Below are 22109 nucleotides of genomic sequence, written 5' to 3'. Positions count from 1 at the left end.
ATCTTCCTTTTCCACTTCAGTGCAAAAAGAAAAGAAAACAAAGTTATTATTTTTTTAGAAGGATCCAGTTTTTGAACGGCGAGATACCATTTTCTTACAATACAGCAGAGGTGGGTTTCAGCAGGTTCTGACCAGTTCTGGAGAACCGGTAGCGGAAATTTTGAGTAGTTCGGAGAATCGGTAGTAAAAATTCTGACTGGCCCCACCCCCATCTATTCTCTGATCGGGAGGAAAGGGGGATTTTGCAATAACCTTCCCCTGGAGTGGGGTGGGAATGGAGATTTTACAGTATCTTTCCCCTGCCACACCCACCAAGCCATGCCATGCCCACCAAGCCACACCCACAGAACCGGTAGTAAAAAAATTTGAAACTCACCACTGCAATACAGCTATATTGAGCCTTGACTTATGATTACAAGTCACAGGTATTCACAGAAATAGTACCAGCCTCCTCTACACTTGAGGGGCTGAAAGGTTGGGGACCCCTGCCATAGAAGAACATTCAGGCCTCGTGTCATCCTAGGATTCAGGATGTAGACATCAATGTCTCCTGACGGTAAGAATAGCTCAGTGCCATTACAAAAGGAACGATGGTTTCTCCTTTACTGGATGGAGTCAAGCACCGTCTGGGAAGCTATCTTGGGAGATGTTTTATTTAAACATTCCTGCACTGACCACAGGAATGTACTCGGCGACCTCAGTAGCCTTCTCCCAACCTATGATTGTGTGGTCATTGGCTTTTGTTATTTTTCTACTTGTAAAAGACACCAGATGGATGGTGGGCACCAGCATTTGCCGTCTCTTGGCAATAGAGCGTTGTTGAAGCCACAGGGAGCGAAGCCAACGGAGACAAAAGGGAAGAGCTGTTTAAGGACATTTGGTGGGCTGATTCTCATTAATTGAAGGAAGTGATACGTTAGTGACATGTTGACTATCCTTTTTCCAGATTTGTTCCAGAAGAGTAGAGAGCTGTAGACTCCCAATTATTTTGTCTCTGCTTTTTCTCCCCACCCCTCCTTTTCTCTTACACACCAAGACTCGATGAAATATTTACCCAAAGCCCATGGGAAAAGTTATTCCATCTAGCGTTTGCAGATGTTAAGTCAAGTAGAATCTCTCTTAACATATGGTGTGACTGCGATTTTGTTTGATAAGACCGGGGGGGAGGGGGGGAAGAAAGGGGGGTCCCGGAGCAATCATGTTGTTTTCTTTGGCACGAGAGAAATCTTGGTTAGTTGCAAAGAAGAAAAATTAAGAAAATGAATATATCTCTATATAAAGAGCCTAATGTTTGCATAACCCCAAGGCTTGGGTTTGCAATCCTCAAATACTATGAATGTGCACTTCTGCCTCTCTTCTTTGCTATTTTTTTTCTCCTCAGTGTATTTATATATAGTTGCAGAACGTCTTCAAAACGTCCAACGTGACCTTTGTAGGGCTCTTCTAAAATATTCCAGTGTTTTAGTTTTTGGCAGTTGTGCCTCATACTTAAAACACTCTGGATCAAAAGATGGGTTGCTGTTTGACCATTGAGTTCGTTGATTTACGACCACTTTTGTGCCAACATTTCCAAAACTGTTTATATTTCAAAATTTCTAACACAAATAATTATTACAAAAAGAAAAAAAGAAAAAAGCAACACGATCATCTCAAGCCCATTAAACAGTCCCCGTAGGACCGATCGGCATAAATTCTGTGAACAGGATTTTATATCCCATGGCTTCCTTGAAGACCGACGGTCTTAAGCACTCCCGAGACTGGTGACTGATATAGGATTTCTGAAGACAAATTATATCTGATGTATTTATATTTAAGAGTTGTATATCAAGAGAGATATAACTCTCAGGATATATCTGGTAGGTTAAAAGGTTGTCGCTTGAGTATGGCATGAGTCTGTTCCATTAGGTGTAAACAAATAAAGGATTGAGCTCAACAAAATTTTGAGGTGTCATTATGGACATTTTGGCCTGACAGGAAGTTAATACCTTTTATATATTTCTTTTCATTTTCTATAGTCTTATTTTTCCCCCTATTTCTATTTCTTTTCTGCTCTTTCTATTTTTTCTATTATTTTTTTAAGTGTGTACTTTTGAATCTTTTATTTGTAATTTTTCATAAAAATACTATTAAAAAAAAAGAAGAAAGCTGAGGGTGGAATTATTCTCATAATTTTCTGAAATTCAGAGTCAGGAGCAACTTCTGGATGGAGGGAAAAAGAAATGGAATTCCTCCACTACAAGCTGCACTTGAATTTGCTTTCTTCAAGCAAAATTCTTGAAACTTTATAAAATTGTTCTATTTAGCGAAACGCCCCCTAATTTTGAAAGGAGGTAAAGGGGGTGGAAGGAGGGGGAAAGCATTTCATCGTTTCAGAGAAGCCTCCCATTTCAGAGGGGAAAATGTTTTTAAAAGGAACTGAAGTATTCAGGTCTTTAAAACTTACCGTATTTTTTGGACTATAAGATGCACCGGACTATAAGACCGGACTATAAGACCGGACTATAACACCTACCTTTTTTGGTGAGGAAAACAAGAAAAAGAAATCTGCCTCACCTCTGCCTCCCAGCAAGTTTGCCACGTGGCAGCAAACAGCCTGCTTTACTTTCAGTTTCGTTTTCAGCATCGCTTGATTAGCACAAGGAAAAAAAAAATCTGCTCTAGCAATTTACCTCCTTGCAGCAAGCAGCAGAGGCCCATGCAAAACAGCTGAGAGCAAAACAGCTGAGAGTCGGGAGGGAGATCCAATCAACTTGTGCTAATTAGGCTGTGCTGAAGCTGAAACAAGCTGTTTCTTCTTGCTGCTTGCTGCAAAGAGGTAAATTGCTGGGAGGCAGAGGCCAAAGGGTGGGAGCCAGTGGGTGGGCAGGGCTACATTCGGTTTATAAGACGCACCTAAATATTCACCCCCTTTTGGGGGGGGGGCAAAGGTGCGTCTTATTACAGTAAATGGAAGGCAAAAAGATGACTATGTATTTACTCATTGCATAAACAGCTTCAGTTGCCAAAGAGAATTTAGACAATATATAGTACACCAAAATATAAAAACAAGGTAAAAGAAGCAACAACCCCCCTCCAACCAGCCTCTGTTTTTAACGTGCCCCATACTGGGTAAGGAAAATCCCATAAATGCATAGGGATCCATATCACAATTATCCAGATAGAACCACAAAGCCCATGGGTTCTCTGTTTCTCTAGTATGGCAAGAGCCAGTTTGGTGTGGTGGTGAAGGCACCAGGCTAGAAACAGGGAGATTGTGAGTTCATCCCTTCTTAGGGACAAAGGCAGCTGGCTGACCCTGGACCTGATCTCCTCTCTGAGCCCCAGGAAGGAGGCAATGGCAAACCACTTCTGGAAGGTTTTACTTTACAGATTAACCGAGTTGGAAGGGACCTTGAAGGTCATCCAGTCCAACCCCCTCGCTCAAGCAGGAGACCCTACACCATTTCTGACAAATGGAAGTCCAATCTTTTCTTGAAAGTCTCAAGTGATGAAGCTCCCACAACTTCCAAAGGCAACTTTTGTTCCATGGGTTGATTGTTCTCACTGTCAGAAAGTTCTTCCTCATTTCTAGGTTGAATCTCTCCTTGTTCAGTTTCCATCCATTGTTCCTTGTCTGGCCTTCGGGTGCTTTGGAAGGTCTACGGAGATTCTTAATCATTCAGGTCATGGTTGCCCTAAAGGTGCTTTTCCAAAAGGCAATGGGACTTTCCTTGGTTTTTTTTTCCCCTTGAAAAACATATCGCTTCTCATCCGAGAAATGTCCTCAAGACCCAAGAAAGTCCAAAAAGAAAGTTCAAATCCCGAGAGTGTCTAGTTGCCCTTTGGAAAAGCCCATTTGGGACACTCCTCAAAGGCCTTCTCATAAATAAAGGGAACGCAGGAAAGATCTGCTTGCAACCTCGGTGCTTCAAGCGATCCACCTTTTTAAGAAAAGCAGGCAAACTCCTTTATTTTGTTACGAGCGGTGAGGATTTCAGTGGCTGTTCCACTCCCCGAATCCATCATCTGTCCACGCTTTGGGCTTTCTCCAGCAAGCGGTCCAGCAGAAGAAACAGATCTCTTGAATACGGTGATTTCATTCCTGACTTGCTTTAGTTGGCCAGCAGTGGCTTCCAAGGAAGAGAGTCTAAGCAAACAACAATCCAACCCTGGTTTCTTTCACTGGAGATGTAATCACTGAAAAGATTACACTAGATTACGGTTGTTTGCATTAGCATTTTTTTTAAAAAAAATTCTTCCTTTTAAAAAAATCTTTCCTAAGAAAAAGGGAAAAGGCCGTGCTGGATTAGAGTTAGAGCAGGGATGTTAAACTCAGGGCCCGGGGGCTGTATCCGGCCTGCGTGGTACTTAGATCTAGCCCACGGGGCCACCCTGGAAATAGCCAAGGATCAGCCAGTGGTGCTTCTGCCAGCGAAAACACCTCCTGACCTCCGTTTTCGGCTGCCACAGCCTCCTGCAACCCTCTGCCAATGAAAACGGAGCTCAGGAGGGTCCTCCCGAGCTCCGTTTTCACTGGCAGAGGATTGCAGGAGGCTGTGGCAGCCGAAAATGGAGCTTGGAAGTAGCGGTGGGATTCACTTACCTTCCCTACCGGTTCGCGAATGTGAGCGCACATGCCTCGTCTGCGCATGTACACGGCTTTCTGTGCATGCACAGTGCTTGTGCATTACGTCCGGGCGAATGGGTGGAACCTCCCACAGTCGCTGCTACAGATTCGCTTGAACTGGAGAGAACCAGCTGAATCCCACCACTGCTTGGGAGCCTGTTTTCCCTGGCAGAGCGCTTGGGCCACCACAGGCACGCCTGACAGGAGTGATGTCGAGTTGGCCACGCCGACCCCGGCCCACCAAGGTCAAACACAACCCTGATGCGGCCCTCAATGAAACCGAGTTTGACACCCCTGAGTTAAAGCAATCACACAGGCAGGGTGTAGTAGTAGTTGCCTTCTGCAGCCTGACCCAATGTTATGGAGGGCTTGCCTTGCCTTCTCAGGCTCTGGCTGGCAAGCAGGAACAAAGAGAGGATTCCAGCTGCCAACGCATAACGTGATGAGCCTGCGAGAACCCACCAAGTGCCCTAAGGTAATCTGGCCGGCGGAGCTTTGCTTTACCGAAGGGTGGTCTTTGAATCAATCACAGCCTTTGGCAAAGCCTTTGCCTCCAAATCGAAACCAGACGTCTTTTTTTGAGTTTTTTATTTTTAATTTTTTTTTCTACTTTTGGGTTACTACTGTTCAAGGGTGATTTACAAGAGAGCGTGAGCGATGGCAAACTCTCACGCAACTTCGGATACGTCCAAAAACAAAAGGCGTTATTTCAAAAGGCCCTCAGGTGATATTTCTGAAACTAAAAAAAAAGGGGGGGAGGGGAGAGGGGCCATCCTGAAGATAGAAGTTGCCCGGGGAGCCTTGTGTTTTCTCGGCTCTCCTCTAGGAAGGCTTCAGCCGTAACCCACGCCGTGCAAAAAAAGAGCAGAGCTGCGATGAATTCATCAGCTGGAGGACAAAATGTACTCGATGAGTTTGGTAGGCTGGGAATTGGGCAAGTTCTACCCATTGTTCAGTGGTCCCTCCCCAGAGAGCAATTTTGATCAACATTTTTTATTTTGGTAGGGAAAACAAAACAAAACACAATATTTGTGTGAGGTTTAATCGTATTCCAGAAGCATGATGCCTTCAGGCATTTGTCTTAAGGGGGTCCATTGTTAGGAAGCAGAGCTGCGTTTCATAGCAAGCCAAGTAACATTGGCACCTTGGAGAAGTTGCTGGGCTCCTCCTGAGTGTTGTTGCTTCCTCCTCTTCTTCCCACAGCCCCATCTTGCTGGGCAGGGGGAGGGGGCTCTGATTCTGCACCCTATACCAATAACGCTCCACTTTTAACCAGCTTTAACAGACAATAGTAGCAGCACTTTGAAGAGGGCAGGGGGTGGGCTGGAATGATGTGAATTTATCCCCAACCTTGCCCCCAAATTAAGGGGTTATAAAGGTAAAGGTAAAGGTTCCCCTCGCACGTATGTGCTAGTCGTTCCCGACTCTAGGGGGCGATGCTCATCTCCATTTCAAAGTGGAAGAGCCAGCGCTGTCCAAAAACGTTCTCCGTGGTCATGTGGCCGGCATGACTAAATGCCTAAGGAGCACGGAACGCCGTTACCTTCCCACCAAAGGTGGTCCCTATGTTTCTACTTGCATCTTTTACATGCTTTCGAACTGCTAGGTTGGCAGAAGCTGGAACACGTCACGGGAGCTCACTCGGTTACGCAGTACGAGGGTTTCGAACTGCCGACCTTTCGATCGACAAACTCAAAGTCATGGCCACTGAGACACCGCGTCTCTTGTTATAGGGGTTATAGCAGGGGTGAAATCCAGCAGGTTCTGACAGGTTCTGGAGAACCGGTAACGGAAATTTTGAGCAGTTCGTAGAACCAGTAGCAGAAATTTTTTAAGATGTTGGATAACCATTTGCCTGAACTGGTGTAGGGTTTCCTGCCTAAGCAGGGCGTTGGACTAGAAGACCTCCAAGGTCCCTTCCAACTGTGTTATTCTAATCTAGTCTAGTCTAGTCTAGTCTAGTCTAGTCTAGTCTAGTCTAGTCTAGTCTAGTCTAGTCTAGTCTAGTCTAGTCTAGTCTAGTCTAGTCTATATTATCTTTCCATTGATATATAATTTTATGGTACTACTCAAAAAAAAAGTGGTGTCATTAGATAGTTTTGGAAAAGTTTTACTTTTCCCAAAAGGCTTCCACAATTTCGGCCACTACTGTATGGTGAAGTTCCACATGCATTGAAGGTGCCCTTGCACTCCGGGGTTGTGACAAACTACTGCATGTAGTTTTATACCTTCACATGAGAGGTGGGTTCTACTTAACCTTTACTACCGGTTCACATTGTGCCTGCACAGATCACCTATGATGATGTCCGGGTCAGTGGGCGGAGCCTCCTGCCGGTTTTACTACCGGTTCTTGCGAACCGGTCCGAACCGGGGGCAACCCACCACTGCTTGACATGAACAAATGAGAAATAAAGCTTGTTTTCCTTACTTATATTTGGTAGCTGCATGGCTATACCTGACAGTAATAAAATCATCTCAAGCTTCCATTATTTCCTGCATTCCCCCCCCCCTTTTTTTTATTTTATTTTCTGCAGTGACTACCTTCAAGTTATACCAACGTGCTAAGCATGTGTACGCGGAAGCTGCCAGAGTTTTGGAATTCAAGAAAATCTGCGCGGAAGCACCTGACGATGCGATCTCATTGCTGGGAGATTTAATGAATCAGAGCCATGCCAGTTGCAGAGACTTATACGAATGCAGCTGCCCTGAACTAGATCAGCTGGTGGAGATCTGTCTGTAAGTTTGCACCGCCGCGGAAAGTAAATGTTATTTGGGTTGGATTGCAGGGAAAACATGATAGCGTTACGCCGTTAGTTGTTTTTCTTTAACTAAATTAAAACGTTTAAAAAGGGGGTATGTGTGGAAATGAAAAGAATGTATTGGTGTCTATTATCTGATGCACAAAGAAAGCATTTGTTTGATCAGATCAATTCAAACAGATGCTTTCGGCATCGTAAGTTCCAAGAGGTGGGGCTGGGTGCACCCTTATCAGGTCCCACAAAATGGTCAGAATTAAATCATTAGGAATAGTTTGTTCATTCGTCATCTCATTTTGAAGGGAACAAGTTTCCTTTCCCTCTCACTTGCTACCTGATCCAGGTGATGCTGGGAAATTCTGCACGCCAAGATTGGCTTCTGTCAGTAAGGCTCTGATCCTCAGGCAAAGAAAAGCCTTTTTCAGAGGCGCTGGAAATGGATTTTCTGAGACCTATTTGAAGATGTTAAGGACTGAATCTCTGACTTTCCTCGTAGGATGCATACCGAGCTATGTTTTTTTTTTCCTAAGAACTGCCTATACATTTATTGCATTTGATGTCCCAACTAGATTCTTTTATTTTTATGTATATGAAGAGCCGTGGTGGTGCAGTGGTTAGAATGCAATGCTGCAGGCTAATTCTGCCCACTGCCAGGAGTTTGAACCTGACCGGGTCAAGGTTGACTCAGCTTCCCATCCTTCTAAGGTCGGAAAAATGAGGACTCAAATTGTTGGGGGCAATATGTTGATTCTGTAAATGACTTAGAAGGTCTGTCAAGCACTATGAAGCTATATAGAACACACTCATCTCTCTCTGTCTGTCTGTCTGTCTATCTGTCTACATAACTCTATCTAAGTCTCTCTATATATGTGTATGTGTGTATACATATATAGTTTTGTTTTCTGAGGTTTTCACGGGTGTATGTAGGTCTTTGGTTATTCGGGTTTTCTCCCACATAAAATTGGAAGTGTCTTGATGACGTTTCGACGAAGTCTCTTTCGTCATCTTCAGGCTGGTGTTTTCAGCTTCGTGCTTCTAGGAGCAATGTTTGCATTGCTCCTAGAAGCACGAAGCATTGCTCCTAGAAGCACGAAGCCGAAAACACCAGCCTGAAGATGACGAATGAGACTTCGTCGAAATGTCGCCAAGACACTTCCAATTTTACACGAGAGAAAACCCGAATAACCAAAGACCGACATATATAGTTTTATACACACACACACACACACACACACACACATATATGTATACACCCACATATACATACTTACATATGTGTGTATACACACACATACATGCATGCATGCATGCAAGATGTAATCCCATTCACTTTCATGACTCGTCCAAAGAATAAATCCCTTAACTTTTCAATATCTTTTTCAAAAGGTTTTTACACAGCATTTGTACAATCCATTACCAACTCCCAGGAATAGTGAGCAGGGTTTTCTGTGCAGCGTTTCCCACAATGCAAAGAGAAAGAAAGAAAGAGAGGAAGAAACCTGGCGAGTAGTTTCCATTCATAACAAAAACACCACAGACCCAACAGCATCTGCAGACCGGCTGATTCCAACAGCAAAAGCCTCCTAATGTTTCCTGTTTTGCTGCATTTAAGCCAGTTGATAACAACTGTTTGAGCTAATATAGGTTGACTCAGGCCCTCTCCAAAGAATCTAAATGATTTCAGCATGGTTGCAGAGCGGAGCTGTCATGCCGTAAATGCTTGGCAGGAAACGCCGGTGGTTTGGTGAGCTAAGTAGCTAAGTGACGGTTATTACCTCTTTTTAGGAGGTGTTGTAAAAGTCTGAGGCCCTCGGATGTTCCAAGCTCGAAGTGCTGGCATAGCTGGTGGGGGAAATCATTACTTCAGCATCTCCACGATGGAGCATCGCGGAGCTTCAAGCTCTCCCGTTTCAGACCATGTATGGGCTCGAAGCAAGTCGCCAAGCAGTTCTTATGACATGGCACCCAGGGAATATAGGTTTTGCCCCAGCAATTCCAATTAAACAGTACAAGAAAAACAATAGCTTAGGCATTCAAGCCACAGATGAATGTGTTTGCAGAGCCATTGTGGTACAAAGGCTGGAGCAACATGAGAAAGACTTAACCTTGGGCCATTATAGTACGCTGTACTCTCTGGTGGATTGGTTGACTGGTGGAATGTTTTGGCAAGTGGGTTCATACAGTCAATTTAAATGGAAACCTTTTGTTAAGAAATAAAACCCACATGCTTTAGGGTTCTTGAGCCAAATGATCGCAAAATTGTAGATGACCAGGCTGAGCCTGAGGGAGGGGTCAAACATGTCATCAGTCTTGAGTCCCTTCATGCCCACAAGAGATTTAAGTCCAGCCCACCTTGAATCCCGTTAACTCTTATCTACCACCAGTTTTCTCTGACCCTTAAAATAGTTCTGATTCTTGTAGAGAGCTTTAGCGTACAATAAAACTACCATATTTTTCGGAGTATAAGACGCACGTACCTTTTTTGGGGAGGAAAACAAGAAAAAAAAATCTGCCTCTGTCTCCCAGCAATTTGCCTCCACGCAGCAAACAGCCCGTTTCAATTTCAGCTTCAGCCCAGCCTGATTAGCACAAACAGCTGATTGTCAGTTGGATTGGCCTCCCGAAGATCAGCTGTTTCAGGCTGCAGGGATTGTCATGCCTATTGCTGTCTCCGCGTGCCCCATTTTCTTGGAGGGACGGCAGGTGGGCGGGGCTACATTCAGTGTATAAGACACACCCAAATTTCTTTTATGGGGGGAAGAATGCATCTTATAGTCCGAAAAATACAGTATATTCAATTGAACTGCCTGGACCCCTGATTTCCTGTGCTTGAAAAATGTGTCTGTAAGCTGTATAGTCACTTTCAGCAAGATGAGAGGCATACAAGATAGAGATAGATAGATAGATAGATAGATAGATAGATAGATAGATAGATAGATAGATAGATAGGGGCAGGCAGGCAGGCAGGCAGGCAGGCAGAGAGTTTGCTATGGTGAACAATATCATTGCTTATTGCAGTGGGGCTCAAGGCACAGAGGGGCTGTTATTTTTAGGAAACTCTTTTTTCACAGGTGCTTTCTCTGGGTAGCCCAAGTCTCTAGAGAGAACTACAAGAGTTTTGAAAATAACAATTGCAAGTTACCTGCCTTTTTTCCTCTGTCTTGCCCAATATCTAAAGAGCTTCTGTGGAGATCAAAGGCATCTGGCCAAGAGCTGGAATTGTTACAGGAGCATTGCAGGAAAGCTAAGTTTTTCCCTCGGGCTTCACTTTTTGTTCGAACCTCTCTTCCTAGCTTCTCCCCTTTTGTGGGCTTGTCCCCAAAATCCCCAGGGAAGAGGGAAGGCGTTTTGGTTTTCCCATCTCAAGATGACCCGCTGATTCCCTTCTAGGCTTTTGAGATACAGGAGCCTCCCAGTTGGTTTGGTTGGCAATTCCTGTTTTCTCCGGAAACCATTCCATACAGGAAGGGCCCCACGTGGGTCCTTTGTGGAGGGGAAATTCTGAAGGGATTTGCAACTTTTAGGTTAGCTCCAAGATTTAAAAAAAATAAATAAAAATGAAGCAATACAGCAACTAAGTGAAATACCGAGATGAAAATATGGAGTTAAAGGTTTCATTCGAAGAAGAGTGATTTCACTTTTGGCCTTTGTAAGGGAAAACCATGACAGACAAAAGTCAACATATGCCTAAAATGCCTCAGATTTTTCTTCTTCTGAGCTTCCCAATGAAACCTGGCTGAGGAGATTTATGACAGGAACTACACTGCATCCAACCGACTGCTTGTTCTTCATTTTATTCTGAACTTACACAGAGGTTCGGGAGAACCTCTAGCTAAGATTCTGTGCAGTTCGGAGAACCCCCAAATTCCACTCCTGGCTGGCCCCTCCCACCCCACCCTGCCCCTCCCAGGAGTCCCCTCGTAGCTCGTTTTAGATGCAGGTAAGTGCAGGCACGCGCGGAGGCTCGGGGAGGGTGAAAAACTGGCCTACCGGAAGTTCGGGAAGGCTAGAAATGGGCCCGTTTCTGGCCTCCAGAGGGCCTCCGGAGCCAGGGGAGGCTGTTTTCACCTCCGGAGCCTGGGGCGGGCAACCCCCCACGGCCGTGGTGCAGGAGGCCGACTAGGCCATGCCCACCATGGTCATGCCCACCCAGCAACCGGACAGAGAACCCCTTGCTAAAATTTTTGAAGCCCACCCCTGCTTCAGGGCATAGGTAAAATGTTATCCTACTATTTGGTTTTGTATTCGCTAGTCTTAGAGGCTTAGTGATATTATATAGACATCAAGACTGGCAGACACAGATGACCTTAAACTATGAAGTTCATAGTAAATCCGTAGTTCAGATTAAATTACACCAGGCAGTTTAACGTGTCAGCTGTTTGCAACCTTCCAGCCACCTGACTTTTAGCTGCCTATTGTGGTTGTCTTGTTTCCTTTTGAAAACTAGAAGGAATCTAACCCGCTTCTGCCCAGCATTTGCCAGTAGGCTCCCTGCATGCACAACACGTTCTCCCTTGATTTATGGCTTTAAAAATCTGCTTTATTTATTTATTTATGTTCTTCTAGGCAGTTTGGAGCAGTTGGCTCACGCCTGACTGGGGCAGGATGGGGTGGCTGCACTGTGTCAATGGTTCCTGTGGACAAAATGGAAAGGTTCCTAGCAAATGTGAAGGAGGCTTATTACAGAAATGATGGCCAAAGGTTAGCCCTGGAAGAAAACAACCTCTTTGCTACCAATCCTGGCGGAGGAGCTATAATTGTCCTTGAAGCCTGAAGGACGCCTCATTTTGTATGCCACAGTAAACAATTCATTTTGCTGTTTTTTATTACATTATAACGGACAATAGCAATAGCTATTATTAAGATGGGTTTCCAAACTTTCTCTCTCTCTCTCTCTCTCTCTCTCTCAAAAGCGCTATTAATCTTTCTAATGTATTTTTTTTTTACTTTCTTAAGATATGCTTCCAACATAATCATCCAAAATGTTGATTTCTGTCTGGACTTTACAATACAAAACACGATTTGCCAAAATATATTGGTTAAAATTATTGAAACGAACCAGATTGGAATTAAAGGGGGTGGGTGGGGGGGAGAAAAAAAGCCCAATGACTCTGTCTCGTTCTTTATTGATTCGAAAGTCAGAAGCCTAAACTTCATACCAAAAGTTGAGTACGCTTAATTTTGGCGGAAGAAAAAAAAAGTCCCATCAACATTCACAGCACGTATCTTCATTTCAGGCATCTTTGGCTCCTGATTCTGATGTACAAGACCCATGATGGTGTATCTTGGCATTTGCCTATTCAAAAGAAACACCAGGAATGATATTTGGGTGGGATTTTGCGTGTTGTGATGCTGTAACCCCTTCCCTTCTCCCCCCACCACCATTCCCCTGAGTCATACAAAGATAATTAGGGGCCTGGAAACTTAAACATACAAAGAATGGTTGCAGGAATTAGATATGTCTAGTTCAGGGTCTGCAACCTTAAACACTCAAAGAGCCATTTGGACCCGTTTCCCACAGAAAAGAAAACACTGGGAGCCACAAAACCTGAGTGGGCGTGGCCAACTCAACGTCACTCACTTCCATCAGTCACATGAATCCCCCCTAGCCACGCCTACCCAGCAGGTCATTAGGGCAGAGAACCAGTTGTTAAAAAACACTGGGAACCACAAAACCCTTTTGACATCTCTCTCCCTTCCTCCCTCCCTCCCCCCTCTCTCCCTCTCTCTCCCCCCCTCTCTCTGTATCTTTGTCTCTCTCTCTCTCTCTCCCCCATCTCTCTTTATTTGCCCCGGCCTCTTCTCCATCCCCCGTCATTGCCCTTATCTTCTCAGGCCAGGCGAGGAGTGACTGAGAGGGGAGGATGAGGGGAGGCAGCCAGTGGTGGGATCACCTGACAGGGAGCCACAGCAGAGGGCCCAAAGAGCTGCATGCGGCTCCAGAGCCGCAGGTTGCTGACACCCAGTCTAGTTTAATGAAGAGAAGGACTAGGGGATGCCATGATAGCAATGTTCCAATATTTTGAGGGGCTACCAACAAAGAAGGAGTGTGTTTTGTCAGTCTATTCTCCCAAATACCTGAAGGTAGAACAAGAAGCAATGAATGGAAACTAATCAAGGAGAGGACCAACCTAGACATAAGGAAAAATTTCCTGACAGTGAAATGTCTTCGCCTTCAGAAGTTGTGAATGCTCCATCACTGGAGGTTTTTAAGAAGGGACTGTAGACAGCCATTGGTCTGAAATGGTATAGAATCTCCTGCTTAAGTAAGGGGTTGGACTAGAAGACCTCCAAGCTCCCTCCCAACTTCTTTATTCTATTATTCAGAAGTTGCAGGGAAACTTCAACACAATGGAACGCACCCAACATTCTAACTCAGTGCCCAGTGTCCCATCTCCAGATGTTGGTTTTTATTTGAAGGGAGAATAAAATCCAGCTAGATCCTGGAGTGAGAAGAAGCAGCAAGATGTTTTTGGCACATCTAACCACAAAATTTTCTGGGGAGTGGGATGAGGAAGAGGAAGGTTTTCCTCCAGAAACAAACCTGCAGGTGTAGTTTGGGACGAACAGGTTTCGAACCCAAGGAAGAAGCTATTTTCCACCATGCTTAATCTCCTTCAGTTCTACTACAACCGTATGTCAAATAGTGCTGTATCCTTCATAAGCAAATCAAGACTTTTGAGAGGCCCTCAGTGGGTTTTACTTTTTACAAGATAAACAGAGACTTCTGTTCAACTTCATTCCGTGATATGTTATTGAATAAGGACCCAAACCTACTTCAACATACAATTAACATTATACAAAGCTACATGGGTTTATTTTTGCCAATTAAAATGAATAAAAACTATGCATGCACTCCAGCGCATGCTCCATTTCTTAAGTAGGCGGCAATGTGTATTTAACCACAGAAGATAGTGACATAAAAACTGAATTACCATTCGGAGGAGAAACTCTTCGATTTTTACCCTTTTTTCAGTAGGTTTCGTGGTGATGTCTTCTAGCATCCTAGGCAAAAAAATACAGAGCACAGCAAGTTACAAGAAACTCCCTCCCTTTTTTTGTTTACTCCTGCCCCTGTGCAGCTTCCACCACATTTGTCCCAATGTGGACAAGTCAAAGTGACATTTCATTAAATTTCTAGCCGGCTGGGCGAAGTGTTGCAAACCCATAGCCTTTTCACCACGTTCACTGTGTCCCAGATACATGCCTGTCTTCATACGCAGGATTTCTTTGAAGGCTTAATTTCAAATAAAAGCAGTCTCTTGCTCATAAACAACGTTTAATGTGGGGATAAAAATAAGATGGATTCACCATCATCCGAAGTAAAGCATCCAGTTAGGATCATATCCATTTTTTTAAAAAAACTGCATTTTTGAAAAAGGAATGAGTTAAAGCAGTGTTGTTCTCAACTCTCTTAGCAATTTTAAGATGTCTGAACTTGAACAGCTAACATTCTGGGAGTTGAATTTCACACTTCTTAACATCGGTGAGGTCTAGAACCACTGGCTTAGAGGAGTCGGTATACGAAGATTTGCACCAGTGATGGGTTTCAATTTTTTTTATTACTGGTTCTTTAGGTGTGTCATGGCTTGGTGGGCGTGGCAGGGGAAGGATACTATAAAATCCCCATTCCCTCCCCACTCCAGGGGAAGGTTACTGCAAAATCTCCATTTCCTCCAGATCAGCTGGGACTCGGGAGGCAGAGAATACATAGGGGTGGGGCCAGTCAGAGGTGGTATTTACCGGTTCTCCGAACTACTCAAAACTTCCGCTACTGGTTCTCCAGAACTGGTCAGAACCTGCTGAAACCCACCTCTGATTTGCACCCTGTATCTATTTGACTGCCATTCCACTGGCTGTTTCTGAGGAAAACCCCATGACCCAGCGGGGACAGCTGACAATAGCTCCTCCTGTCCCCAAAAATCTCTTATGTGGTCATGCCACTCGTGGTCTCTCGGCCTGACTGGTAAGGTTCTTGACCCCGATGTTGATCCCAGGCCCACGAAACTGTAATCTTAGTTAGTTAATTATAAACATATAAATAAATGTTTAGCCTTTGTTTTAAATCACAAACCATCTGAAGTGGTCTGGCAGAGACATTGTTGGTATATAACAATAGTCTAAATCAGCGGTTCTCAAACATTTTGGATTCAGGATTGCTTCATGTTCTTAAAAATGACTGAGGACCCCAGAACTTTGATTTTCTGTGGTTGATATCTATTGCCATGTACTCTTTTAGAAATTCAAACTAAAAAAAAATATTAAAATATACGTTTTGAGTTTGCGGATCCCGTAAAAAGGGCTTGGGGATCCCCAGAGGCCCCCAGACCACAGGCCTGGTCTAAATAAATGATCCTTGGAGAAATTAAATGTATTGGGGATTACGAACAAGGAAAGAATGTGAAATTCTCAAGTCCTTAGTTCGGTTTTTTTCAGTCCACTTCTAAAGGTATCCTAAGTTTTCTTCTGCAACATCTTTGCATTTTTCAAACATGACTAACTTTAGTTGATAAATAACCACCAGATGTCATACATTTTGAAGGACAGGATGATTTTCTCCTCCCCAAAGGATTTTCAATTTTAAAGGAGTCTGAATATTTATTTAAAAAAAAAATAGTTTGAAAAACAAACCTTCTGAACTTCCTGTCAGCTTTTTCTCTCTTTTCTTGTAACACCAGCAATTCTGCACAACACTTATGTTCAAAACTAGAAAGGAAAACTCATCATGTGATATACTGGAAATGTAGAGAGGAATGAACTTTTTTTTTTTTTAATGATACTAATTTTTCTCCCAACGGACTTTCCTGTTAGAGGAGCAAATGATACAAAACGCATCATCGTACAAATTTGGAAGATCAGCATTCTGCAAATCATTTCTTCCCAGGGTGAGCCAGAAAGAGTGACATTAACAGCTTTCTCCGGAGGACGGTCGGCTCAAAGTATTGCATTAGACATCTGTTAGACATTATTCAAAAATGAAGGGCAGTTGCCAAGGGTGACCAAAGTTACCTGGCTGTCTGGAAGCTTTTTTTTTTTTGTTCAAGTTTACTGTTCCTCCAGAATGCAACAGGCACAGATCACCTGATCTAGATTTTGTGAATTTCCCCCTTTTAAAATCTCGCCGCGCTTTTAAAATGCAGAAAAGCAGACGGTCGTAATACACAGAGTTGATTTGATTTGAAAAGCATCGTGCCCGCTCTTTTGCAAGTCCCAGAGAAGCTGCAGTATCACAACATGTGTACGCATTAGTTTAGGAATGAGAAGGAAAAAAAAAAGGGGGGGGAAGCAGACAACAGAGAGTAGAAGGTAGTAAGGTGGTGAGGCAGTGCAAAATCAAGATAGTGTGAATCTAATAAATTTGTCCCGTGCCCTCGATTTGAAATCTCCAGGTCAATACGTACTTAGCAAAATTATTCAGCAGTTTCCTCGAAGTCTTTTTACTGTCCTGAATGACATCCATATAAGTTGGAGAAAGGGGTGTGCTGATTATTCTGGTCAAGGGAAAACTTGTATTATTTTCACCTCCTGCAAATGAACAATGACCTGGGACAACGGATGTACACGGGCCTTTTCTATCTGGCAATATTCTGCTCATGAAGGACAGGGGCATCTTTGGCACCAAGTCCGGGAGACATCCTAAGACGAACAGGTTTGCAAGACTAATGGCGCATTGATTCAAAGACCAAACCCTTGTACGGGGTAGTCCTCGAATTACGACCACAATTGAGCCCAGCATTTCCATTGCTAAACGAGAGGTTTGTTAAGTGAGTTTTGCCCCGTTTTACTCACTTTCTCGCCACGCTGGATAAGTGAATCACTGCAGCTGTTAAGCGATTTATATGGTTGTTAAGTGAATCCGGCTTCCCTTGCTCGTTAGAAAGTCGCAAAAGGGGATCACATGACCTCAGGACACGGCAAGCGTCCTATGGGCCAGTTGCCGAGGGTCTGGATTTCGATCACGTGACCACAGGGATGCTGCAACGGCCTTAAGTGTGGGAAATGGTCGTAAGTCACTTTTTTCAGTGCTGTCGTAACTTGGAATGGTCACTAAATAAAACAATTGTAAGTCAAGGACTACCTTTAAAGTGATACCCCCTTTTTCCAAAGAGGAGCAGCATCCTGATGGGAACAGAGGACAATCACTCTTTGAATTCTGTCTCCTTCCCTTTGCTTCTGTAAGAGTGAGTATCTAATAGTCACAATGATTCATCTCTTGATGTTCTGCACCACAAAGATAAATAATTTAGGTTTGAAGAATAAATTGAAGGTTAATGTGGATGATTCAGGCCCACTTTATATGGTCGGTACCACGTGCTGGAAGATAATATAGGCATCAAAAGTTTTGCATTAGCTGCAGTTACTACTAGAATGTACCGTATTTTTGGGAGTATAAGACGCTCCAGACTATAAGACGCACCTACTTTCCTTTGGTGAGGAAAACAAGAAAAAGAAATCTGCCTCTCAGCAATTTTGCCTCGTTGCAGCAAACAGCCTGCTTTACTTTCATTTTCGTTTTCAGCATAGCTTGATTAGCACAAGAAAAAAAAAATTTGCTCCCAGCAATTTACCTCCTTGCAGCAAGCAGCAGAGGCCCGCTCAAAACAGCTGAGAGCAAAACAGCTGAGAGTCGGGAGGCCGATCCAAATAACTTGTGCTAATTAGGCTGCGCTGAAGCTGAAACAAGCTGTTTCTTCTTGCTGCTTGCTGCAAGGAGGTAAACTTCTGGGAGGCAAAGGCCAAAGGGTGGGGACCAGTGGGTGGGCTGGGCTACATTCGGTGTATAAGACACACCTAAATTTTCACCCCCTTTTAGGGGGGAAAAAGATGCGTCTTATACTCCGAAAAATATGGTATCTTTAATAGAATCATGGCATTGTAAAATTGTAATAAAGTATTCTGACTCAACCGTTAACATAGTAGCAAAGAGCTTTGGAGGAAAAATCTAGAATGAAGGATAAATTTATTGGAAGTGCAATTTATTAACTATATTAACAATGTCTTTTTTCCTAATAGATTACCTTTTTCTGTACAAATGTCACTCCTGGCAACAAATATTTAAGATGGATCTTTAAAATAGCTCTTAGGAGCTCACAAAGAGTATGTGGTTCCTTTTGTTTAGGGGAAAAAAATTGACTTTCTATTCCTTTTTAAATAGATGCTTTTTGTTTCTGGACCCTGCATTTAAAAAAAAAAAAAACTGCAGTATTTTTCTTATACATTTTGTTAGCTCATTAAAGAAACAAATAAAAAACTCCAAACAGTAGGTTCCAAACATTTTTAAAAGGGCGTTCCACATGCAACGTTTTAGGAATCTAAATGACAGGCAACGGCATAGATCACTCAGACCAAATTCCTCTTCCTCAGGAAGAAGCACATTGACCCACCAGTCACTTTCCTGCCCGTAGACAATCCTTGATTGATTGATTGATTGATTTTATATGCTGCCATCTCACTCTGAAAAGCGACTGGCTGGCTTTCAATTAAAATTATTCTCCCAGGAATAAGTGAAACTCTTTTTAATCTACAAAAAAAGCCTTCCCAGGAATGGAACTCTGCCCAGAAATTGATTGCATTCTAATTTGCAGTTCAACCTGACTTCTGACCAAGGCCACCTCCTTCTCAGTATGGAATCCTAGTTTGTTCACTCCTACCTAATTCCCCATTGATTCTAGCTCTTTAGGACTTTCTTTGGTGCCAGTGAATGATGGGCGTCATTGATGCCCAAACTCTGCATGGTTTTCCCTTTATGTTTTCATGCAAAGCTATTTAAAAGGATAGGAAACCAAATAGCCAGGTAATTATTTTCCCATTTCAGGACTGCCTGCCTTTTGTTGGGAAAGTCAAGACCTTTGGCTGTTCCTGGAGAGCAACAGATATGGCCAGCTAACTCAATTCAGGTCCTTTTGTGAAGAGGGCAGTAAAAAAATGGTACCTTGGATAGCTCCAAGTGCTCCCCTCTCAGGACAACAGCAGGAAGTTGTAGCCATTTTCCAACTTCCACCAAAGCCAAGTTGATTGAGGGATCTTCCAGGGTCAGATTTGGGAAGAAATACCCTGAATGTCTAAGGGACTCGGTGGCTCAGCGGCTAAGACGCTGAGCTTGTTGATCGAAAGGTCGGCAGCTCAGCGGTTCGAATCCCTAGTGCTGCGTAACGGGGTGAGCTCCCGTTCCTTGTCCCAGCTTCTGCCAACCTAGCAGTTCGAAAGCACGTAAAAAAATGCAAGTAGAAAAATAGGGTCCACCTTTGGTGGAAAAATAACAGCGCTCCGTGCGCCTTTGGCATTATAGTCATGCTGGCCACATGATCACGGAGACGTCTTTGGACAGTGCTGGCTCTTCAGCTTTGAAATGGAGATGAGCACCACCCCCTAGAGTTGGGAATGACTAGCACACATTTACCTTTACCTTACCTTGAATGTCAAACTATTGGTCTATCGTTCAGGTGACTCCAACAGGGACTTCTATAGTCTTTTGAAAGGGAGGTAATAATAAATGCCGCCAGAAATATCAGTGAGTGGTGTACCATTCTCCTGTATGAGCTAAGCATTGCAGAAAGGTAGCCTGTTCAATAGTCCTGAATGCCACCCTGCAGCTCTATCCCAAAATGTAAAGGGCCGACCGAAAATCAAGGCTGGGAAAGTTCCTCAATCACCTTACTTGAAGAAGAAAGCTGACTTTCTCTTTTCAACATTCCTATATATATATATATAAAAATTAACAAGTTAATTGCCTCATGCATTCCTAGTGACTGTCTCATGCAATTCTTTCAATCTAACACAGAGTCTCTTCAGCAAATCTTGTTGAAAGATAGCAATAGTATCTGAGCATGAAGACCAACTTAAGACCAGATTGTTGGAGCAAAATGCTGACTCTGTAAATTGCTTAAGAAGGATGCAAAGTACTATGAAGCAGTCTATAAGTGCTTTTGCTATATGAAGGGATTAAAAAGCATAGACCTCTCCAGAAATAAAACTCACTGTTTTGACTTGTTTTTTTTTTTAAAGGTAGAAACGATTGTTCTGCATTATTCCTTCTGCTCCAAAGTAGGTGATATCAAGTCTTCAGTTTTCTGAGTAAAGTTACCAAATTTCCTACCAATTTATGATTAAGAAAGGCATCTAACTCAAATGGATTTTTTTTTTTAATATGGAAGGGTTTATTTTCCCATCGGTCTTACATTCCAAACCACTGCATTTCTCGAGGGTCTAACTTAAACACAGCAGATTCCTGAATATATTTTATTAGGGTGATGTAATGTTTGAAATGATAGCTGTTTGAAGCATTGCAATGTTGGAAGATCCACTAGGTTACTGGTTTTCTTATGATTCACTGTGTTTATTCTTTTAATCTTTGCTGAATCAATACAGCTTTTTAAAAGACATGATGGAAGCCCTGATTATCAATTGCTCTGATATTTCTTATGTTCAAGGGCTAATTTGGACAAGTTCTTATGTAAATTACTTATTCCTTCATATTAGATAACACAGATTTTTTTCCCCACGTTTAATTGCTAGAATTAAAATGTTGAGAAGCAATATGGTCCTGTATCTAACTCAAAGACCTCTCTTTATATTGGAAAGCCTTTTAAGCGAAGTATATGTATAGGGGATGAGCTGGCTAAGCCTGAGGAAGGGGTCAAGCATGCCATCAGTCTCAAGTCCCTTTGTGCCCACAAGTCCAGCACAACTTGAATTGGTTGGTTACAACTGCCCTCCATTCCAGTGATGGTATTCAACCGGTTCTATCCGGTTAGGGTGAACCGGTAGTGGTAGCGGCAGCAGCACCTGCCAGGACGTAATCACGTCCCATTTATCCACGTCTTTGATGCTCTGCGCATGCGCGGAAGACCATGTGCGCCCACATGTCCAAACCGGTAGCGAAGGTAAGTGAATACCACCCCTGCTCCATTCTATCTCGAGCTCTACAAGAAACGGTGGACTAAAAGAAAGAGTGAAGCAAAATATTAGAATGTGCAGAAATGAATACATTAACACTTGCAATTAAGGAGAAAGAACAAACTGAATATTATATGACATGGGAACTATTTTATCAATCGTTAGAGAATAAAAACAGAAGTTAAAAATAGGGAAACAAAAGAAGATCAGCGAAATATAGAAAATATGCTAAGAGACTATTAGGATTATTATATTTACTATTATTATTATATTCTTATTACAAGATATGTCAAGAGGGAGAAGTGAATATGTTTATAATGTTCAATATTAGTATTGTAAAATTGGAGGAGTAATATTAATGTAATGAATACTGTTGTAAAATTTGATTATTATTGCACAAAGATACATGTACCCAGACAACACACTGACTAATGGAAGATGGAACTATTATACTAAAAAATAAAAAAATTAAAAAGGAAGGAAGGAAGGAAGGAAGGAAGGAAGGAAGGAAGGAAGGAAGGAAGGAAGGCAGGCAGGCAGGCAGGCAGGCAGGCAGGCAGGCAGGCAGGCAGGCAGGCTGAGGCACAGACCTGTTCCAAATACCATCCAGTCTATTTCATTCTCGTCTTTTCTCCCCTCCACGGCCTAACCGCATGGCCATAGGAAAAGAATAACATTTTCCTCGGATTAATAAAACTTTTTCTGAAGCTGTGTTTGCATGTATGTGCACATTGTGAATATTTGGGTAAGTTTGCTTTTAAAAGCCAGTATCAATTAGAAGTGGGATTTTTGATGGGGATATTGTCATACGCAAAGGGCTACTGCCAGACTGAAGAATTCTAACTTGAAGG

General features: G+C 43.0%; 2 protein-coding genes across 2 annotated transcripts in view; one reads left to right on the top strand and one right to left on the bottom strand.

Moving 5' to 3' along the window:
* GALK2 (galactokinase 2) overlaps positions 1 to 12268 on the top strand; it is a 44049-nt gene extending 31781 nt beyond the window's left edge. Inside the window, exons 9-10 of the mRNA XM_070953402.1 lie at positions 7141 to 7342; positions 11929 to 12268. Coding sequence (XP_070809503.1) covers positions 7141 to 7342; positions 11929 to 12136 — 410 coding nt within the window. The 3' untranslated portion in view covers positions 12137 to 12268. The remainder of the gene's footprint in view (positions 1 to 7140; positions 7343 to 11928) is intronic.
* Positions 12269 to 12537: 269 nt separating this feature from the next.
* The window catches only part of FAM227B (family with sequence similarity 227 member B), an 86786-nt gene continuing 77214 nt past the window's right edge, over positions 12538 to 22109 (bottom strand). The window contains exons 13-16 of the mRNA XM_070953697.1: positions 16764 to 16841; positions 15994 to 16068; positions 14298 to 14367; positions 12538 to 12658 (exon numbers count right to left, since the gene is read on the bottom strand). Coding sequence (XP_070809798.1) covers positions 12596 to 12658; positions 14298 to 14367; positions 15994 to 16068; positions 16764 to 16841 — 286 coding nt within the window. The 3' untranslated portion in view covers positions 12538 to 12595. The remainder of the gene's footprint in view (positions 12659 to 14297; positions 14368 to 15993; positions 16069 to 16763; positions 16842 to 22109) is intronic.

The sequence above is a fragment of the Pituophis catenifer genome, unplaced genomic scaffold, assembly GCF_029215685.1.
Source record: "Pituophis catenifer annectens isolate HBS135680 unplaced genomic scaffold, rPitCat1.0.hap2 SCAF_14, whole genome shotgun sequence".
Classification (NCBI taxonomy): domain Eukaryota; kingdom Metazoa; phylum Chordata; class Lepidosauria; order Squamata; family Colubridae; genus Pituophis; species Pituophis catenifer.
The sequence above is the reverse complement of the archived record's forward strand: the minus strand, read 5'-3'. Positions and strand labels throughout refer to the sequence as shown.